Source organism: Mustelus asterias, chromosome 17 (assembly GCF_964213995.1).
Source record: "Mustelus asterias chromosome 17, sMusAst1.hap1.1, whole genome shotgun sequence".
NCBI classification, from domain to species: Eukaryota; Metazoa; Chordata; class Chondrichthyes; order Carcharhiniformes; family Triakidae; genus Mustelus; species Mustelus asterias.
This window is the reverse complement of record NC_135817.1, coordinates 29,999,397-30,022,096: the sequence shown is the minus strand read 5'-3', so window position 1 is coordinate 30,022,096 and position 22,700 is coordinate 29,999,397. Positions and strand designations below refer to the sequence as shown.

Below are 22,700 nucleotides of genomic sequence, written 5' to 3'. Positions count from 1 at the left end.
CTCCTCACCATTGGGAACATTCTTTCTGAATCTACCCTATCTAACTGTTAGAATTTTATGTTTTACTTCCTTCCAGAATTGCTACTGGCTGCACAGTGCATTCAAATGGGGAGGGGTGCTGGGGTTAACATGCATTGATCTTTTGAAGTTGGCAGGACTAACTGAAAGATTAATTACTACATATGGGACTTCCCCTCCAAGCCACTCACCATCCTGACTTGGAAATATCTTGAGTCCCTTCACTGTCGCTGGGTCAAAATCCATAAATGCTGGTCTAGCCAGTGAAGCCCACATCCCTTGAATTTATTTTAAAAAGTAGGCTTCATAAATAGAGATATTGAATGTAAAAATGTGTTCTAAACCATTATAAATATTCCTTTTTATTCATTTAGGCCACAGGTAGAGTATTACATCCAATTCTGGTCACCACACTTTAGAAAAGTGTGAGCGTCCTTGAAAGGGTGCAGAGTAGATTGAACAGATTGGTTACATAGTTGAGGGATTTTAGACACATAGTTAGATTGGAGAAGCTAGGATTATTCTCCTTGGAGCAAAGGAGGTTGAGGCGAGATTATACAAGATTATGACAGGATTAAATAAAGTAGACAAAGAATAGCTGTTCCCATTAGCTGATGGTACAAAAACTAAGGAACACAGATTTAGGTTTTTTAAAAAATGTTTGAGTTCTGAGCCAGAATTCGCTGCTTATGAGGTTGATGGAGGTGGGGCTAATGAATGATTTCAAAAAGAAAATTAGATGGAATTTGAGAAAAATAAAGTTGCAGGGTTGGGTTTGGGACTAATTGGATTGTTTCATGGGGAGCTGGCAGAAGACCACCTCTTTTACAGTAATGACTCTTGACTCCTAAGGCACAGATTCTCGTTAGTGAATTTTCTGCTTATCTATAGGTATTGCCACTTCTTGGAACTATCATGAGGAAGTTGGTGGTTGTAGACCCTAGGAAGCATTAGTAATAATTTGACTTTGAAATTAAGGGAGAAAGCCTAATATTGGCCTTTTCTCCCTCCAATCTGGACCAAGCTAAGAGGATGTAATTGGTCCAATCTTTGGGGTACAGCTGCCCCTTTAATTGCTTGGCTACTTTTAGTCCCACTTCAGCATGGCTAGGAGATTGTGACCAGGAAATGTGTGGGCTCCTTCCTGGCCACGAACCCAATGTATATAGAGGATGAATCCTAACATAGGAAACTGGATTAAAGTGTAACATTGATGGAGGTGCCATTGCAGGCAGAAGTCCTGCCGTGTTGGAACATTGATGCAGAGGTGAATCGCTGCAACAGGTCCACAGTAGACGCCATTTCCCTGGCCCTGCACTCAACCCTGGAACACCTAGATAACAAGGACACCTATGTCAGACTCCTATTTGTTGGCTACAGCTCAGCCTTCAACACTATTATTCCCACGAAACTCATTTCCAAATTCCGTGGCCTGGGCCTCGGCTCCTCTCTCTGAGACCGGATTCTGAACTTCCTAACTCACAGACCACAAGCAGTAAGGATAGGCAACAACACCTCCTCCACGATCATCCTCAACACCGGTGCCCCACAAGGCTATGTTCTCAGCCCCCTACTATACTCCTTATACACCTATGACTGTGCAGCCAAATTCCCCTCCAATTCAATTTTCAAGTTTGCTGACGACACCACCGTAGTGGGTCAGATCTCAAACAATGACAAGACAGAGTACAGGAATGAGATAGAGAATCTGGTGAACTGGTGTGGCAACAATAATCTCTCCCTCAATGTCAACCAAACAAAGGAGATTGTCATCAACTTCAGAAAGCGTAAAGGAGAACATGCCCCTTTCTACATCAATGGGGACGAAATAAAGGGTCGAGAGTTTCAAGTTTTTAGGTGTCCAGATCACCAATAACCTGTCTTGGTCCCCCCATGCCGACACTATAGCTAAGAAAGAACGCCTCTACTTTCTCAGAAGACTAAGGAAATTTGGCATGTCAGCTACGACTCTCTCCAACTTTTACAGATGCACCATAGAAAGTATTCTTTCTGGTTGTATCACAGCTTGGTATGGCTCCTGCTCTGCCCAAAACTGCAAGGAACTACAAAAAGTCGTGAATGTAGCCCAATCCATCACACAAACCAGCCTCCCATCCATTGACCCTGTCTGCACTTCCTGCTGCCTTGGCAAACAGCCAGCATAATTAAGGACCCCATGCACCCCGGGCATTCTCTCTTCTACCTTCTTCCTTCGGGAAAAAGATACAGAAGTCTGAGGTCACGTACCAACCCCAACTCAAGAACAGCTTCTTCCCTGCTGCTGTCAGACTTTTGAATGGACTTACCTTGCATTAAGTTGATCTTTCTCTACACCCTAGCTATGACTGTAATATTACATTCTGCACTCTCTCGTTTCCTTCTCTATGAACGGTATGTTTTGTCTGTATAGCGCGCAAGAAACAATACTTTTCACTGTATGTTAATACATGTGACAATAATCAAATCAAAAGGCCTTAGTTATCAATCTGGGGTAACACTTTTACTTGCTTGTTTGAGAAACCTACAAGTTCCTTCTCCGACATAAGTGGTTCTGTGAGTATCTCCTGACAATTGTATGCTACCATCTTTGTTCAGTAATTTGAATTTATGTTTCCAGATTTTTCCCTTTGACTGAGGCAAGCCTGCACACAATTCAGAGCATTGCTCCATTTCTTCTCCGGGAAGATAAAAATCTTCTTGTGACACAGTGCGCTGCAAAACTTTCTACAAGCAAGGGTACAGATATCACCAGTGTTGATGGTCAGTGTTTTGCGTTATTTGTTCTTATGTCAAAATATCCTTATTTTAAAAAATAAAGGGCCGGATTCTCCGACCACGCCACGGCTGGGATTTTTCCATTCCACCGCAGTGAACGGAGATTTGGCTGGACGCCAAATTCTCTGACTTCGCTGCAATGGGAGCGTGGCATGAATGGCTGGTAAGGTCGCACCCAAAGTTTTGGGGCACAATCTTACCCGCCGTTCATGCCTCACTCCCTCTTCAGCGAGGTCAGAGAATTTGGCGGCCAGCCAAATCTCCATTCACTGTGACAGGATGGAAAAATCCCGCCGACATGAATGGTGGTAAGGTTCCAACCTTAGTTTTGGCTCAATGGTAGCACTTTCTTCTGAGTTTGTAATTTCAAGTTGCACAACAGACAATTGAGCACATAATCTTGGCTGACACTTCAGTACAGTTCTGAAAAAGTGCTGCAGCGATCTTTCAGATGAGACATTAAACCAAGGCCCCATCTGCCTTTTCAGAGGGATATAAAAGATCTTTTGGCATTATTCAAAGAAAAGTAAGGGATTTCTCCTGATGTCTTGGCACATATCCCTTTATCCTTCAACCAATATCACTGAAAATAGACGATCTGGTTATTTATTTAATTGAATTTGTGTCCTTGTGTGCTTTATGGAATTTTTTCACCCTTTGAACTATATGCTCGACTCCATATCCTCCCATCTTCCCCACTGTTAATGCTTTCGTCCCTCCTTACATCCACCTAATTCCAGTTCGCAAGACATTAGAAACTTCTCACCTTCAACTGATTTCCTGCACACCCACATATTCTCATCTATGAAACTTTGTTTATAAAATTCTATCTTTTAAAAGGAAAAAAATACAATGAGCATCAAAGATATTCCTGTGCATGCAAATTGTACTTGAAAAAAGTTTGAAATTATGTCCCTAACTTTCCTCCAAATACTATTGAAAAACAATTGCCTTGAATCTGAAGAAATTATTCCACCATTACAGCTGACTGTGGTGCTGCATGCTGGGAGGTTAGATACACTGCACGTGTTCAGACTACACAATCAAAATTCAGCTGAGTCACAACAACAATATCATCTTCCAACCCAAACTGAGGCTTTCAGATAATAACTTTAATGAGGCATTAAAATGCATTAGAGAACCGATTGGAGAATTTTAATCTTGCTATCATGAAATATGCAATAATTTGGATTATTTTATTTAAACCCTTATTTGCATTTTTGTACATTCCATGTAAAGACCAGAAGAACACAGACATTTTTAAGGTAAAATTTACACCACATGATGGTTTAATAGGGTTGTTGCAGACAAGTAATAAGCATTGAAATTTAACAGGCAATTCCTTATCAGAATCTTGTCAGGAAACATTCTCATTGCAGTTTTCAATGGACATTCAAACCAAGCAAGAATTTTAATATATACAAAGATATGTTGGTACATGCATACTTACAAAGCATATGGACCAAAATATTGGTTATTTCACATATACAATCAGGTGTCAGATTAGGGTGTATTAATGAAAAACTAAAATGATTAAGACCAAGAAGTGCTTTATCTCATGCTTCCCTGATAATGTGGTTAGCAAAGGCAATATGCAATAGAGCCATACAGACCAATAGGTCTGAGGCTCTCATCCCATGCTGTTCTGCAGTGTCTCACTTTTATTGGAGAGACTGAAGAGGCACTGCATTTAACAACAGTATGTCTAGGTAGAGGGTGGGATATGAACCCTGGTTCCATTCCTGTTAGTTATCCAATGACTCCTTCTGCAAACAGCTAATTTAGAAATCCGAACCAGAATCTGATTTAACTAGGTCTTTTCTCAGTGTCGGACTTGGCAGATTTTGTGAGCAGAACTACCTGTCATCACAGGATCAGAATGCAGCACTGATCATAGAAAACAGTTAATTCATCAATAAAGCAGTATGCCAAAGAAATTCCTGCAGGGTGATATACAGTGCATTAAATCAATGTTTTAGGTTCACTAGATATTGCTGATGGATTAGAAAACCTTCTAGAAAGAAACAAGCACGCATTTACTAGCGTAAAAGTTGAATTTCTGGAAATTGTTTTTATAGTCAACAAATAAGTAGTCAACTTTTACATGAAGAATATTCTGGAGAGATTGAAATCCACCCTCTCCCATTGACTCGCTATCACAGAATTACCAGGTCGGTGACTGTTCCCATCAACCTTGCGTCCAAAAGTAGTGCAAAGAGAGCTAAAAAGTATTTTTAATCATTGAATTTTTAATCAATAAATAATGCCCCCAAATTTATCAAAAACAAAAGCCATGTAGGCAAATTTACACAATTTCATTCATTATTTTACAACACAGAAGACAGTATTACTTATCAGCAGAGCATGCACTGAATGTGTATTAAAATCCATGAAAAATCATCCTCCTCCTCATCTTCTGAACCCAATAACATGTCCTAACCTGCTTCTTGAATGGCATCATCCTGTGGATTGTTGGCATATCTTCAGCAATCATGTCATCATTGGCTAAACTATTCCACAAATAATTGGTTTTTTGTGCCATCAAGTGCATTGGATTCCTGCATTTCTTAAATGATTTGACAACAATCTCCTGATGTCATCCCAGGCCTCGATAACCCATTCACATAGGGTTGCTAATATCGGAGATGGAATGCTGCCTCTTTTGGTAAATGTCTTCTCTCCTCCAATCCTCCAGACATTCATGTTAGTCTTGAAGGGCTTGTTTAGAGAAGCCTCCAAAGGTTGAACAGAGTTGGTTAGACCACCGAGATATTTTCAAAACCACCTTCATCCATCCATCCTTTATAAACATGGATAACTCATCCTTTTTGGAATTGTTGTTTTGTGACGTTTTTCTTTTGAATTAGGCTTTGTCCCATCGACATGCACAACAGCACAATGGTGAATCTATTCTTTTCCTGGCTAGTTGAATTTACCGTTTTCCCTCCAACTTTGTTCACAGTTTGACTGGCGAACATGTCATAATTCAGGGGAGTCTCACCCTTGTTCCCGTTACAGGCCAATCTACATCTGTTCTTTTGTCGATGTTTGATTATATAAACCACTGAAATATGATAAGCCTGTCATCAAGTTCTGCCTTTTTCTTTAGTTTAACATTTGCCTTTATCTCTCTGTTCACCAACAGTCTTTCATTATTTGCTAGATAGTTCTTGTTTTTCAGTAGGATTTTGTTACTCCTGAACTCTGATCACTTTTTCCAATATTTCCCACATTATTCTATCTCTTTGTTCGTCAATATTCTTTCCAGTCTACCTTCCCCACAGCCATCCCCATTCTGTCATGATTAGCTTTTTTGAAATCTGTTACATTGGCCCTTATCTTATTGTGTTTGTCTATGATGGATGCTCCTGAACACTTATTTGTTTTATCTTCTCTAGTTCATTTCCTGTTCCATCAGCGATTCCTCTCTTGTTGGGCTAATTATGTACTGGATAAGAATGGAGTACTGTACGCATTGCAAAAACTCAATTTCCGTCATCTCTTTCATGTATTTATTGGCATATCTTCAGCAATCATTTACCAAGGGAGGCAGCATACTAGCTCCGATATTAGCAACCCTATGTGAATGGGTTGTCGAGGCCTGGGATGAAATCAGGAGATTGTTGTCAAATCATTTAAGGAATGCAGGAATCCAATGCACTTGACGGCACAAAAAAACAACTTTTTGTGGAATAATGTAGCCAATGATGACATGATTGCTGAAGATATGCCAATGATCCACAGATCATGATTGGTCTATCCTTATGCAATTAGTTTATGGCTTAGGTAATAATTAGCAGTTCTGGAGAATCCTCTTAATTTAAAGCTCATAGCTCCTAATGCTCTGAGCTGAACTTCCTCTCCTTTCTTCCCAATGTCATTGGTCCCAACATGGGCTGTGACTGGATCTTCCACCCCCCATTTTAAGTTACTCACAAGATGTCCTTTACCCTGGCACAAGATAAATAACATACTTTCCTGGACTTGCATTTCCAGTTGCAGAAGGTGTTATCTGTTCCTCAACTTATTCTGACCACCCTACCTATAGCCTTCCTCCTTATTCTTACATGCAGCAACTACACCATAGCTGCTGGATATCCAATGTCTATTTGATTAGTAATGAATTACTCTGATTACTTATTTATATAATTATTTATTAAAAGTTGATTGGCTTATATTTAAAAGGTAGAGAACATGAATAGTAAATTCCATGGGCTCTGCTGCTGCTCCCTCTGTTATAACAGTTTCAGATTTCTTTCCTTCCGCTCCGTTTATTTCACTGGTGGCCCTGCCACATTCATGATGCTCCATAGATCTGAAATCTCATTATGTGCCAAGTATGTCATTTAATAGTTGTAAGAGGTTTGCATAATACGAGTAACTACCATATTCCTCCTGATTCTGAACATTCCAGGAGTTTCAAATAGAAACAAAAATTGTTTTGTATTTTACTTAGCTACAAATATGTATATATAACTTAATTATGTATCTAATGTATACTGCTTGTATTAAATTTACAGGAGGATTTGGAAGCCTTGTCATTATAAATAGTTGCCTACAGAATGAAACTGATGTGGATGAGCATCTTGTGGATGACCAGTTGTTTATGAATGTATTAAATACAATTATGGAATGGAGAAATTGTGAAGAAGAAATATTTTTGTTTGACTGGTAAGTTAATCTTGTAACTGTTATTTTTTTCTATTTTATTTTTTGTGCAAAACGTAAATATTCTACCTGAAAACATTAAGTTCCCATAGTCGCCACTTTAAAAAACACTGGTTATGGGTAGCAAAATCAATCTTTTTGCATATGGATTTGTTTTTCTGAGATACTTAATTGAACTTAGTCGAATGTTAGTGTGTTTCGTGTATATTTAGCATTTAGTAAGGGGCATAACATGAAATAGATAAAGCATATTTCAACAACAGTGTTAAACTGGGAAAATTGAGCCATCTTATACCAGATACCTCGTTATGCAGTGGTTTTGTATTTTCCTGATAAAATTTTAATTTGAGACAGATTTTAAATCTTTGCCAAGTGTAATGCTACTCTTGATCAATAACCACTGATATTCAACCTCTATAGAGCACATGTGGTTAGAAAACCAGAGAGCTTAACGGTATAGATAGCTTGATGTTGAAGTATAACTTTGCTTTAGTCCACAACACAGCAATAATTTTAATGATTAGAATGTTGGAAAACATGGGAGGAGAAAATTAAATCTGCTGTTTACATGGGTGATGTAAGATCTGCCTAGTGAATCTCCTGATGAAATTTTATATAAGATTTATTATTTCAGAGTATTTCACAAATTAGATTTCTATTGATGTACTCCTGTCATGTTTCGAATGCAGCAGGTTTTTATATTGCCACAATGTCTACACTTCAGAAGTACTTAATTAACTGTGAGGTACTTTAGGATGTCCTGAGGCTCTGAATGGTGCCAAATAAATGCAGGTTTTCTTCCTGTGCCACTCAAATGCTACAACTGGGAATGGATGACTGATTAGATTTTAGTTTATGATGATTTTGGTTGTCAAAGCTGGGGACATCTGGAGAGCTACCCTTTTTGAATAATGCCTTGGGATATTTAATGTCCACCAGAGAAGACTGACAAGACTTAATTTAATTTTTCATCTGAATGATGGCACTTCTTGCAGTGTCAGCCTGGTTTGTGTGCAGAACTCTCGGAGCAAGAACAGGTCACTAGTGGTATATTGATTATATTGGTCATAGAAACCAAATTTTCAAGTAATCTATAAACATGGATGGAAAATAGAACATGATTATTGGCCAAAAGAACCACATTTGCCAACATCCAGAGTAAAGATTCATGCACGTGCAAAATTCAGAAAATGTGCACCTTTTCAGAACCACAAAATCTGCAATTACTAATAAAAAGTATAAAAGTGAAGAGGTTTAGGTGATCGATATATGCATCAGGTGGATTTTTAAAAAATCCAGTTAAATTAATACAAACCGGAATGTTTGTTTGATCTTGATATTGCACCTATTTAAGAACATAAGAAATAGGAGCAAGAGTAGGCCATTCAGCCCTTCGAGCCCCCTCCACCATTCAATGAGATCATGCCTAATCTTCTACTTCAACACCATTTTCCTGCACTATCCCCGTGTTCCTAGATGTTTTGAATATGTAGAAATTCATTCATCTCAGTCTTGAATATAATCAATGACTGAGCCTCCACAGCATCTCTGGGGCAGAGAATTCCAAAGATTCATTATTCTCTGAGTGAAGAAGTTTCTTCTCATCTCAGCCCTAAATGGCCTGCCCCTTACTCTGAGACTTTTCTCCTGGTTCAAGATCCCCCGAGCCAAAGGAAACATCTTTTCTGCATCTACTCTGTCAAGCCCTGTAAGAATTTTGTATGTTCGAATGAGATCACCTCTCTTTTTTCTAAACTCCAGAGAATAAAGGCTAGTCTATTTAATCTTTCCTCGTCAGACAATTCATAATCCTCTGAATTAATTTTGTAAACCTTTAACAGCCAAAAGAGTTCTGAGCTCTCAACTGAAAATAAAACTTCCTTCAGTTAATTTTTCCAATGTTCTGTTCTATTTTATAATTATTTTTCCTCTTTCCTTTAAGGTAATGTTGAAGGAGGCATAGAGCAGAAAAAAAACACTTAACATAATAGATGGGAACTAGGTGGTTGTTCAACCCAAGTGGTTATCATGCTTTTTTTAATCTTTTGGTTAAGAAGCAGCATTGATTGAGATTTCCAGATGGCTTTCACCCATTTTCTAGGCTAGGTAATGTTGCTAGAAATGTTGTTAAATTACAAAATTCCACCTTAAAAAAGTCTGATTATCGGCTTTTGTAGTAAGAGTGACATATTAAAGCAAGCCGAAGGTTCCTGATATTTGGGTTGAGAGCATTATCAAATCATTTAAAAATGTTATGAGGAGGAACTTTGACTCTGTGGCTTACATTGTTTAGTGAACGAGAGTTTTATGAATGTTTTAACATCTCCAATTTCTCTGCAGCACTTTAAAGCCTCCTGAGTCTTATCTGCTTGGACTCAATGTGGAAATTCTACACTTTCTGAGATTGCTGATCAAACGTTTGTCAACTTCAGTAACAAGTGAACAGTGGGACTTCATCATGTGCTCCATTTTGACGTGGTTGGAGGTAAGGTTTAGAACAAGGACACTGACTGCTACTCAGAAAAGAAAATTATGATTTTCATTAGTTGATTTAGCAAGGCTATTACAAAATATATCTCCTGAGACTTGGATACTTCGAACCTCTTGGTAACCATCAGGAAGACTTTGATTAACACTGGCCCAGATTTTGAGGTAAAAATGATGGTGAAATCATCAATGCCCACCACTATTAAAGGGTAAATTGGACAGCAAATTCTGGCATTTACACATGTGCAATTAAACATAGAAATTGGGATCAAAAATAGAAAATTCTGGAAAATCTCACCAGGTCTGACAGCATCTGTGGAGAGAGAATAGAGCCAACGTTTCGAGGATGTTGACTCTATTCTCTCTCCATAGATACTATCAGACCTGCTGAGATTTTCCAGCATTTTTTTTTGTTTCAGATTTCAGCATCAGCAGTATTTTGCTTTTATCATAGAAATTGGGATGTTGTTGTCCTGTTTTCCATAAGCTTTGCTACAATGGTATCTCACGGAAAGACTCAACAAACACATGAAAGGTGTGAAGTTGCAGCACCTGGATGCTGCACGAGATGCCTACTAAGTAAGCTGACAAGGGTTTGTCCATTCAAGCGTAAGTGAATTTTTAATCCCCTGATGAGCATAATTGCTTCCCTCACAACCTCTCTAGCACTGAAAATGTCCTTTTGGCAGTATGGAGACTCGTTTCTTTCGATTTTAATAAGTGTTGGAGATTTTGTGCAAGTTTTTCTTTCTGTCTCAAAATCTCTCTCAATCCTATATTTTGCTTCTTCACTTTCTTTACATGAAATTAAATATTCTAATTTCAGCTTCCTGGTTTAAACTCTTTGTGGCGAGTAGGGTAGTGTAGAAAGCTGCTTTTTGTAAGTATTGCATCAAACTTTCTTTCCCTTCCAGACATTCAGAACGGCATGATGGCACAGTGATTAGCACTGTTGCTTCACAGCGCCAAGGGTCCAGGGTCGCACGTTCTCCCCAGTGTCTCCATGGGTTTTCTCTGGGTGCCCCGGTTTCCTCGCACATTCTAAAGATGTGCGGCTTAGGTTGATTGGCCATGCTGAATTGCCCCTTAGTGTCAGAGAGATAAGCAGGGTAAATACGTGGGGTTACGAGATGGGGCCTGGGTGGGATTGTTGTTGGCGCAGGCTTGATGGGCCGAATGGCCTCTCGCACTGTAGGGATTCTATTCTATTCTATCTGGCATCTGCAGTCTGTACCCTTGCATGGTACATGGGACTGAACAGCTGTGAGGGAATGTTGAACCTGAACTCCATTCTAGCATCCTTTTTTAGGGTTCCAAATTGTGAATAAACGTGAACTGTTAACTATGACTGCCTGACGTAGTTATTCTGTCCCCACTGGCTTTCAGTACATTCAATTTTATTTACGTTGATTTTTCACCTTAGTAAATCAGTTTAAAGGAAAAGAAATTGTATTTTAGTGGGCAATGTGCAGCATCCCTCCACTCGCATTTAAATTCACAACAGCAACAACTTATATTTATATAGTGCCTTTAATGTAATGAAACATTCCAAGGTGCCTCAAAGGAGCATTAAATAAACAAAGTATGATATCGAGATACATCAGGCGTATTGGGTCAGATGACCAAAAATTTGGTGAAAGAGGTTGGTTTTAAGCAGTGTCTTAAAGGAGGCAGGCCTGGTAGAGGTGGAGAGATGTAGAGAGGGAATTCCAAGATTTGGGGCCTCAGCAACTGGAAGTGTGGCCACCAATAGTGGGGCAACTATAATCAGGAATGCACAAGAGGCCAGAATTAGAGGAGCACAGATACCTCAGAGGATTGTGGGTTGGAGGAGATCACAGAGGTAGGGTGGGGTGAGGAATTTGAAAATGAGGATGAGAATTTTAAAATCCATATGTTGCTTGACTGGGAACCACTTTAGGTCAGCGAGCAACAGGGTGTTCGGGAATTTGCTGCAAGTTGAGACAAGGAGAGCAGTGTTTTGGATGACCTCAAATTTACATTGGCATGAAAATCATGTGACAATATGATGACAATGAAAGCTAACACAAGGAATAGTCAAGTAGTCCCAGGAGGCAAGTGGGCTTGTGCCAGTGACAGTGGCTCTGCTGTGGTGCCAGTCACAGTGGCTCTTCTGTGCCCATAAGTACATATAGTGTCAGAACAGCAATTTGTTTTGGAATTGTCCTTTTTCTTTCAGGCTGTTAACAAAACTCTGTCACTTGATTCAAGTCACGATAGCTCTCTTCTGCATGTACGTGCATTTAGTGCCAGGATCTAAAATATTTGTCAAAATGGAATAACTTGAACTTAATCAGATTTAAGTAAATCTCTGATGGCCTAATCTTCTCCTCACTGATTTAACTTGTTGATGAAGGTGAGCACAGCCTTTGTATCTGTGAAAAGATTAATGCAGCATTTCATTTCTTGTGATTTAACATCATTGGAAAAAATAGAACATTCAAAGTAGCTGTCTCCTTGGATGGTAAAGTCTGTTGTCCTGCTGAAAGGTTCACCTAATCTTTCAAATCTTACTTAGAATTTGTGATTAAGTACATGGGGTATGTTGTCACTTTGTTATTCAAGCATAAAACTAGCAATACAGGTTGGCTGTTCCAATTTCTTCAGTTCAAGTCAATGGAAATAAAAATAAGGCTATTTATACAGTGAGCAAGATGTGTAGAAAGTTGACAATTTTTCCGTACCACTGCTAAAGTCCTGTTTAAAATTATTGTATTAATGCTGCTACTAATTCTAATCAAAACTAAATTGGCAAATGTTTCTTTGAAAGGCTACAAGATGAACGATTTTGAAAGATGGAAAATTGTCACACTGATGCATTAATGATCTTCAGAATTTAAGGCAGCACAGATGGAACTTTATTGCTTTAGTTGACCTTGCCATGCTTCCTGGAAGAGTATTTGATGCTAACATTGAGCGCTGAAATGGGCATATGTTCTGTTTCTAAGTGTTAAGATCCTCACCTTGAGCATAGAATTGAGAAAAAAATCAACAGTTTTGGCACTTTAAGTTTCAAACATGCGAACTATGTTTATTTGTTTGTGTGAATTCTCAAATTTCTATTCAAGAGTGGCACATGTTTACTTTATAAAGACTGTAGTATTCATACTGGATAGCATACAGTACATTAAATAGTACCCTGCATTCTGTTAAGTGATACTTTATTTTATCTTGGTATTTGCAATGTGCTAAATTTGTTTGTCTCTGAAACTTATTCTTCTCAGATTTGAATGACAATTCACCATACTATATATATTTTGTATATGTCCTTTTTATTTCAGACTATGAGTGAAACTGTATCACTTGATTCCAAGCTGCTGGTGCTGCATTTTGTTTGCCAGATTTGCGGTATGCTGTCGAACCTTTGCTATATGTTTCAGACAATAGCACCAGAAATAAGTAAGACTCTCCCTGCTAACCTTTTAAATGAATGGAACAACTTCTTTGTGGAAGGAGCATATGGACAGCTGTTACCGCTGTTCTTAAAAATTGCAGGTAAGGATGTTTACTCATATTTCTGAAATTTACTGACTGAACTCAAAACACTTCAATCAAAAGATAAGCAATAGATTTATGTAAATGTTGAGTGTACTGAATGCAGGATTACTAGATTCTGCCTTGTCTAATCTCTTCCATGTATTGTATCGTAAGAATGAGTATATGTTGGCAGTGTGCAGTCATGATGCAGAGATGACAATTTTGCAGTACCAGCAAAGAAGCAGTAATTTTAAGATAATTTTCATGTCAATCTTGCAAGTAATTTTTCTTTCCACACCACATAAAAACACTTTCTACAGGCTACAGGTTTTTCCTGCATTTTTAATATTGGGATCAAGAAGGAAGTCCTGCTGGGACTTTCCGGCCCTGACTTGGCAGGATCTGTCGTGGGAGATTCAGCGGCCCAGCCAAATGTCCATCGAGTTTTGTCTGGGCTGGATGATCCAGGCAGTGGGTGGGCTGGAAAATAACACCCTTAGTTTCAGGTGTCAGGAGAGTGTTGCTTACAAATGATATTCATGTCAATCTAATTTTATCCTCAAAACCAAGTTTTCTATTAAATAGCATAACGAAAGGGTTTTTTTTCTCCTGTGTCAATTGTGCTTAGAATTTTTATTTTCTTGTGCCGCATTCTCCCCATTTTCCCCAAATACGTTGGCCAGGATTCTTCCAGTCCACTGCGTTGCTCAAGTAGCACAGCGGGCCAGGAGACAACAGCGGGGGGCCTTTAGCAGGATATTGGAAGTCTCCGGGGCCCTTTTTTCTTCAGGGTATCAGCTCCGTGCCAGAAATCTGAATTTCAATATGATTAGTGGGCCCAGGGCGGTAGCCTCCGAGCCTGCTAGCATCTCCACATTCGTCCATGAGAGGTTCCCACCAGCAGGGTTTACAACTGTTCCCCACTAACGGGGAATAGGCATCCTCATCCCACTGGTTGGTGCAGAGGCCATTGAGGCCTCCCCCACCCCCCAGGAGGTCAGGGGTATGGGGGGGGTTCCCCTTGGGCAGCGCCAGCATAGCACCCTGCACTGCCCAAGGGGTACCTTGGCACTGCCCACTGGGCACCAGGCAGTGCCAAGGAGGCGGAGGCAGAGGGGGCGTGATCGGTGGTTGAGCGGGGGGGACCCACTGCCACTGCACTGGGATAAGTGGGAAAAGGAAGGCAATCGGGGCTGGTCGTCAGTGTGGGGGGTGGTTGGGGCTGGTTATGGGGGGATGGTCGGGGCTGGCCATTGAGGGGTGGGAAGTTGTCAGGGCTCGCGATCGAGGCTGGAGAGGTGGGGTCAAGGCTGACCTTTTTGCGGGGGGTGGGGTGGTGGGTGGTGGTGGTGGGAAGATCGGGGCTGGCCCGAGGAGGAGGGGGTCCGGTAAGCCTGCAATTGGGGGATGGTTCGGGAAGGCTGGCAATCAGGGAATTGTTAGGAGGCCAGTGATCAGGAAGGGGAGGCAGAGATCAGTGTGGGGGTCCAGGAATAACAGGAGCCAGGCGATATGGGAGCCAGTGAGCAAGTGTCGACCTCCCCACTGATCGGGACACCCGCAGTGGCCCGCTCAGCACTATGCTGCCGGCCTCTCGGGTGGGATGAGGCCCCGCCCCCCCCCCCATTTCTGGTGTGAATCTCTCTTAGGCACTCTGATGCACAGAGTGCCGGAAATTCGTTCAGATAAGTACACCCAAAAAATGAGCAGGAAATTCTCTTATGTTCCCGCCCGTTGGTCACTTAGTTTTTTGGGGGAGAATCCCAGCTATTGACTGCTTTTGGGGATAATGTTCCCATGGATGTCTTGCCATAATGAATATAATTTATGTGGATCTTGATTTTTTTTTTTGACAGTGGTTGAATTATAATCCAGTTCAACACTGTACCCTGACAGTCATATGTGCCTCTAGCAATTATTCCTCAACAGTGATCAGGAGTGGGAACCCTGTCAGACATTTTCTTTTTCCCTTGGTTTGGCAGTGTGTGAGAATAATCAACTCACTCAAAAAATGCTGCTTGCGTAGCGCAGCGGGCCAGATCAGTGGGGGGGCCTGTAGCAGGACTCATGACCGGCATCCGGCCGATTGCAAAATTCCCTGGTAATGTTCTTCCATGTAACAGCTTTGTGCTGGAAATTGGCATGAGACTCATTATAATATTGAAATTCCGATTTCAATATGATTAGTGAGCCCGGGATGCTAGTGTCTGTCTCTCTCTCTCCTTACCCCCGCTTCAGGAGCGGTTCCCACCAGCAGGGATTACAACTGGTCCCTATCAACAGGGGCCAGGCATGATCACTCTGCTGACGGGGACAGAGGCCAGTTAGCACCCCCCCCCCCCCCCCCCCCCCACACACACACACACACTCACACAGGAGGTTGGGGGGAGTGGGTGTGCCCCATGGGCAGTGCCAGCCTGGCATCCTGACACTGACCACCAAAGGGGTAGGCCCAGAGGGGACAGGGCTAATCGGTGGTCATGGGAGGGGGGGACCCACACCGCACTCTGTGATAGGATTGATGGGAGAGGGAGCTAGGAGGTGCCATGGGGCAGGGGGGCTGGCGATTGGGGGGGCGGGGGGGGGGGGCTCATGTAGGCTGGCAATAGGGGAAAGGGAGTCGGGTAGGCCGGCGATTGAGGGGGGGGGTGATCAGATAGGTCTGGGAGTGGGGGGGTTTGGTAATCTGGCAATCGGGAGAAGCAGACTGGCATTCAGGAGGCCAGCGACGAGGGGGCCAGTGCGTATGCGTTGATCTCCTCACTGACTAATCGGCACATACACATTGGCCTGCTTAGTGCACTGATTCCAGCCTCTCCAGCAGGATGAGGCCCCACCCCACCAGTTACTGGTGTGAATCCCTCTGAGGCACTCTGTGGAGTGGGAAAGTGGGAAGATTTTCAGGGCTATGTGGAAAGAGCAGGGTAGTGAGACTAATTGGATGGCTCATTTAAAGAGCTGGCACAGGAACAACGGGTCAAATGGCCTTTTGAGGTGTATCATTCGTATGAAATATTCAGACTGTTTGAAATCTTCAGTGGTCACAAAGCTGTCTTTTAGTTACAAGACAAAAAGAAAAATCATGTCGCACCTTTCACCATCTCAGGACATCACAAAGTGCTTTACAGTCAAGTAAGTACTTGGTCAACAATATAAGGAAATAAAGGAGAGTATTAAAATAAAAACAGATGTGCCAAAAATAGTGGAGAATTAGTGGATTGGGAAAGCTTTAAAAAACAACAAAGAACGACTAAGAAAGCGATTAAGAAAGGAAAGATAGATTATGAAACTTAACTAGCTCAAAATATAAAAAATTATAGTAGAAGTTTTTACAAATATATAAAAAGGAATAGAGTGGCTCGAGTGAATGTTGGACCCTTGGAGGACAAGAGGGGGGATTTAATAGTGGAAAACGAGGAAATGGCTGAGACTTTAAATAAGTTCTTTGTGTCGGTCTTCACGGTGGAAGACACAAATAGTTTACCGAATATTAGAGATCGAGAGTTGGTGGGAGGTGAGGTCCTTAATACAATTACAGTTAGTAAAGAGGTAGTGCTTGGTAGACTAATGGGACTGAAGGTGGACAAGACCCCGGGCCCGGATGAAATGCATCCCAGGGTACTGAAAGAAATGGCTGAGGTAATAGCAGATGCGTTAGTAGTTTTTATCAAAATTCGCTGGACTCTGGGGTAGTGCCGGCTGATTGGAAAACAGCTACTGTTACGCCGCTGTTTAAAAAAGGAAGTAGACAAAAGGCGGGTAACTGCAGGCCGGTTAGCTTAACATCCATAGTTGGGAAGATGCTGGAGTCCATCATTAAAGAGGAAATAGCAGAGCACCTGGATAAGAATGGTTCGATCAAGCAGACGCAGCATGGATTCACGAAGGGAAAGTCGTGTTTGACGAATTTACTGGATTTTTATGAAGATTTGACTAGTGCAGTTGACAGAGGGGAACCGGTGGATGTGGTGTTTTTAGATTTCCAGAAGACATTCGATAAGGTGCCTCACAAAAGGTTGCTGCAGAAGATTGGGGTACACGGAGTTGGGGGTAAGGTGTTGGCGTGGATTGGGGATTGGCTATCTAACAGGAAGCAGAGAGTTGGAATAAATGGATGCTTTTCTGGTTGGCAGTTGGTGACCAGTGGCATGCCGCAGGGATCGGTGCTGGGGCCTCAACTGTTTACCATTTACATAGATGATCTGGAGGAGGGGATTGAGTGTAGGGTAACCAAGTTTGCTGATGACACGAAGATGAGTGGGAAAGCGAATTGCGTGGAGGACGCGGAAAGTCTGCAGAGAGATTTGGATAGGCTGAGCGAGTGGGCGAGGATCTGGCAGATGGAATATAACGTTGGCAAATGTGAGGTTATCCATTTTGGAAGAAATAATAGTAAATTGGAATATTATTTAAATGGAGAAAAATTACATCATGCTACTGTGCAGAGGGACCTGGGGGTCCTTGTGCACGAATCACAAAAACTCAGTCTGCAGGTGCAGCAGGTGATCAAGAAGACGAATGGAATGTTGGCCTTTATCGCGAGGGGGATAGAATATAAAAGCAGGGAGGTCTTGCTGCAACTATACAAGGCACTGGTGAGGCCGCAACTGGAGTACTGTGTGCAGTTTTGGTCCCCTTATTTGCGAAAGGATATATTGGCCTTGGAGGGAGTGCCGAGAAGATTCACCAGGTTGAAACCGGAGATGAGGGGTGTAGCTTATGAGGAGAGATTGAACAGATTGGGTCTGTACTCGTTGGAGTTTAGAAGGCTGAGGGGTGATCTTATAGAGACATATAAGATAATGAAGGGGCTGGATAGGGTAGAGGTAAAGAGATTCTTTCCACTTAGAAGGGAAACCAGAACTAGAGGGCACAGCCTCAAAATAAGTGGGGGCTGGTTCAGAACAGAGTTGAGGGGGAACTTCTTCTCTCAGAGGGTAGTGAATCTCTGGAATTCTCTGCCCATTGAAGTGGTGGAGGCTACCTCGTTAAACATGTTTAAATCACGGGTAGATAGATTTCTGATCGATAAGGGAATTAAGAGATATGGGGAGCAGGCGGGTAAGTGAAACTGATTCGCTTCAGATCAGCCATGATCTTGTTGAATGGCGGGGCAGGCTCGAGGGGCTAGATGGCCTACTCCTGCTCCTATTTCTTATGTTCTTATGTTCTTATAATGTAGGGAAATGAGGCAGCCAGTTTCAGCAGAGTAAAGCCCCCAAAATAACACGATAAATGACTTCTTAATTTGTTGACTCAGTTGGTTGAGGACTAAATATTAACCATTGTGCTGGGAGTGGCCCCCAGCTCTTCTTTGGGTGTTAAATAGGATCTTTTAAGTCTTCTTGAAAGAGAAGATGGGACTTCTGTTTAAGGTTTTATCTGAAAGAGTGGGCAGTGTCTCGATATTTCTGAAGGAACTGAGTTATCTGCACAACTCTTTCTTATTCACACTGCATTGTAATAACGCATTTTCATTTCAGTGGTTTTCAAATAAGGAAACTTTCCCAAATGATGCTGCGGACCATGACCTCAATTTTTCATGTAGCATGTTTACTGCACGTGTGCCAAGAAATGCATTTGGGCAGTCATTACTTACATACTTTTGATCTCACTACAGTATCTGGAGTCATGGCTCAGTCACCTTATTTGGATAGTATCTTGAGAGAGTGGGTGTTATGACACAGGCAAGATGCTCTTTAAACCACCTCCACAATATTAGTTTGTTACCCAAATGTTGGGCAATGATGTTGGTGTTCTGATGAGAGGTTTGATGTTGGTTTTCTGATGAGAGGTCCAAACTTGGACTCTGAAGTAGGTACCAGGTCTGCCACTGCACCCTTTCTGACATTTTTATGGTGAATAAAATTTACACTCGCCCAGGGTCTCTGTGCAAAATGTCTGCAGATAGGATTACGAGCTAGACTCAGCATTCCTTGGCCCTGTGAAGTCACAACTCAACAGGTCTCTTGGAGTTCAACTTCCATCTTCAGTGTTTCATTACAGCCAAAGAATTTTGGTCTCTGCAGTTAAGAAGCAATTTGATGTGTCATCCTGAAACTAACAACCTAAGTTCCTGAATTGATGCACATTTGGTAAGGCATCACTTGTTACATGTTCAAGCGTTTGTGTTTAATAAATAAATTACCCTAAGTGCATTCAATTCATACACAAAAAATAAGTTTTTTAATCTAAAAATTACAGGTCCAGAATGTAAGCCACCCTTATTGCATGCTTTCTTTTGGGCAAGTTATTCTGGTTAGCATGTTCCCAATTTGAGCGCCATTTTTCAGGAACACATTAGGCATGCCAAGTAAGGAATTGCTTCTGTCATATAACTGAATGAAACCAGATATAGTATAGCAATAGTGGAAAGCAGCAAACTGGTTCATTGGTTGGGAAATGCCATATTGATATGAAGGGGCACCAAGGAAAATAAACTTTCATGGACCTTTGTATGTTTTTCATGGTTATCAGCTGTCATTTCAGAGGGTTATGGGTATGTGAAATTCGCTTCCAGGGTTGAAGCAAAAACAATATCAGCATTCAAAATTAAGTGGATGAAGAGAAAGAGGTTGAAGGAATACAGGGACAGGGTGCGTGAATGTGATTAGAACTGTTTGCTCACTCGAAGAATAACAACTACCATGGACTTATTGGACCAAATAGCCTGTTTCCATGTTGTAATTTTTTTTTCTTGTGCAGGGTATTTTCAAGTGTAAAAATTGGAAAATTCAATTTATTGCAAAAGTGGATTCGCTGCATTTTAAAGGGCTGCTGACAAACTTCCAATTATCCTTACAATTGGAAATATACTATTTTTAAAAAAAAGTATTAACATTATAGAGCTACCTTGTACTTAATCTGAAATGAAATACCGGAGGCTGGAATCTCAAAGGGAATTGTGTTTTTCTTCCTGAGGGTGGTTAATTTATGAAATAAATTACAACCGATACTGCAAAGTCTGGATTTAGTGGGCTTAATTTAAATAAAGTGGACAGGTTTTTTTGTTGAAGAAGAAATTGAAGTGTATAATTTTTATATAGCCAAAGGTTATAATTACTATGTTCCCATGTCCCAGCAGGTTTGTCCCAGTTTTAATGTTTTCAATTATTGGAAACTAACAGTGCTGTGTCTGCCTTGGCTGAAGTCCAAACTTTGTAAGCTGGAGTGCATAATTCACCTCACTTGTACTGGCTACATGTCATTCTCTTCTTAAAAGATTGTGTATAATTTCTATGCACATGTTCTATTGTCTGTATCAACAAGCTCTGTAAAGATGTGGCAAGATGTGTTGAAAGCCAAAGCGTCCTATATTATAGGACACATATTCTATTTACTATTGCTGCCCCATTGGAGATAATGTAAGCAAGTACAGTCATGAGTTAGTGAGTGTTTTTATTCATTCATGGAATAGAGACATCACAAAGCCAACAATTATAGCCCATCCCTAATTGTCCTTGAGAATGTGATGGTGAGCCGCTGCTTAACCCCTGCAGGTTGCATGGGGTTAAGGCATGGTATAGGTATTTTCACAGTGCTGTCAGGAAGAACGTTCAAGGATTCTGACCCAGTGATGATGAAGGAATGGCAATATATTTCCAAGTTAGGATGGTGTGTGACTTGGAGGGGAACTTGGGTGATTCTATGCATCTAGTGCCTTTGTTATTCTCGGCAATGGTGATCATGGGTTTGGAAAGTGCTATTGAAGAAGTTAAGTTGTTGAGGTGCACCTTCTGGATGGTACCAGGTGATGCACTGTTGGTGGAAGGGATTAATGTGTAAGGTGCAATGGACGGGTGCCAATATTGTGGGCTGCTTTGTCTTGGTTGGTGTTGAGTTGCTTGAATGTTCTTGCATTCGTCCAAGCAAGTGGAGAGTATGTCATCACATAGAAACATAAATGCATAGAAGATAGGAGCAGAGATAGTTCCTTTGGCGCTTCAAGCCTGCTTTGTCATTCAATGTGATCACGACTGGCTTGTGGATGGTGGAAAGGCTTTGGGAAGTCAGGAGGTGAGTTACTCACTGCAGAATATGTGACCTCTGACCTCATAATACCGAGTGGTTTCTAGGACATTGTTGGGCCCTCATGTTGGACTGAGACTTTCAGAAGTTTAATTAAAAAACTGCAAATGCTGGAAACCTGAAATACAAACAGAAAATGCAGGTCTGACAAAAGCTGTGGAGATAGAAATAGTTTGAGCTGATGTCATTTCATCAGAACTTGAAGAAGTTTGAGATGTAGCAGGTTTAAAGTAGGGACGGGGAGGAAAAGAACAAAAGGAAAGTTTTAGAGTGTAAAATAGGAGAGATTAAATGTGGGTGCAAGGCAACAATGGAATTGGTATTGGTACAAGAATAGAAATAAAAGATGTGTCCCAACAAGATGTTAATGGGAAAATGCGGAATCATTACCAACAGTTGCCAACTGATTTGGAGAGACCAAGATAGCATTGGCTTCAGAAATAGGCAATCAAAGTCACCTTGGTCATTTGAGTCCAGCAAGGACTGAAAGGTTATGACCAGTTCCCCTGCAATTCCCACTTTCATTTAGTTTAATATCCTTGGATGCATCTCGGTTTTATCAACTTTAAGTACCGATGGTCTATCCAATACCTCCACCGTATCAATTTTGAACCCTCCTAGTGAAAGAGTTTTCTCCAATGTCACCATGTTCTGGGTAGTATCTTTCTCTTTAGTAAAGACAGATGCAAAATATTCATTTAAGACCTCTGTCATGGCCTTGCCACCAGGTGAGCCAGGTTAATTGGAAAGAGTCATGCTAATACAAGTTTACTGCAAGTGACTGTCTCTCTCTCTCTTGAAGCATGGATCACAAGCTAGAGAGAGAGAGCAAGCTGCATCTTTGCTGCTTTTATATATCAAGCAGTGTTCGAAAATGCATTATGCAACATTAAAATGTCTCCTATTCTATTTTATTTATGTAAAACTGTTTATTGGTTAAAATCCTGTGTCTCAAAACAATTAGAGTGTTTAGATTGTTTGTTCAGTCAAATACCTGAAGAGAAAGGAGAATCAATGTGATGTGTGATATATTCCAGTAGACAATGTATGCAAATGGTGCTCTATCATTCATCTTCGAAACTGGACAGAAAAAATATGTATTTGCGATCATAAAAGATGCAAGCTGCAGCTATAAGAGTGATCAGTAATTCTGAACCCGCAAAAACATGCCGTGTATGTTGTCCATCCATGCAGTAGATTGTTCTGTTTAAGGTATTGGCCGCAAT

The 22,700-nt window shown here is 41.1% G+C and overlaps 1 protein-coding gene across 1 annotated transcript in view; it reads left to right on the top strand.

Annotated features, from left to right (window-relative positions):
• The window catches only part of ltn1 (listerin E3 ubiquitin protein ligase 1), a 121,187-nt gene that overhangs the window by 80,453 nt on the left and 18,034 nt on the right, over positions 1 to 22,700 (top strand). Inside the window, exons 19-22 of the mRNA XM_078232462.1 lie at positions 2,636 to 2,778; positions 7,314 to 7,464; positions 9,802 to 9,946; positions 13,251 to 13,464. Of these exons, the coding sequence (XP_078088588.1) occupies positions 2,636 to 2,778; positions 7,314 to 7,464; positions 9,802 to 9,946; positions 13,251 to 13,464 (653 nt within the window). The remainder of the gene's footprint in view (positions 1 to 2,635; positions 2,779 to 7,313; positions 7,465 to 9,801; positions 9,947 to 13,250; positions 13,465 to 22,700) is intronic.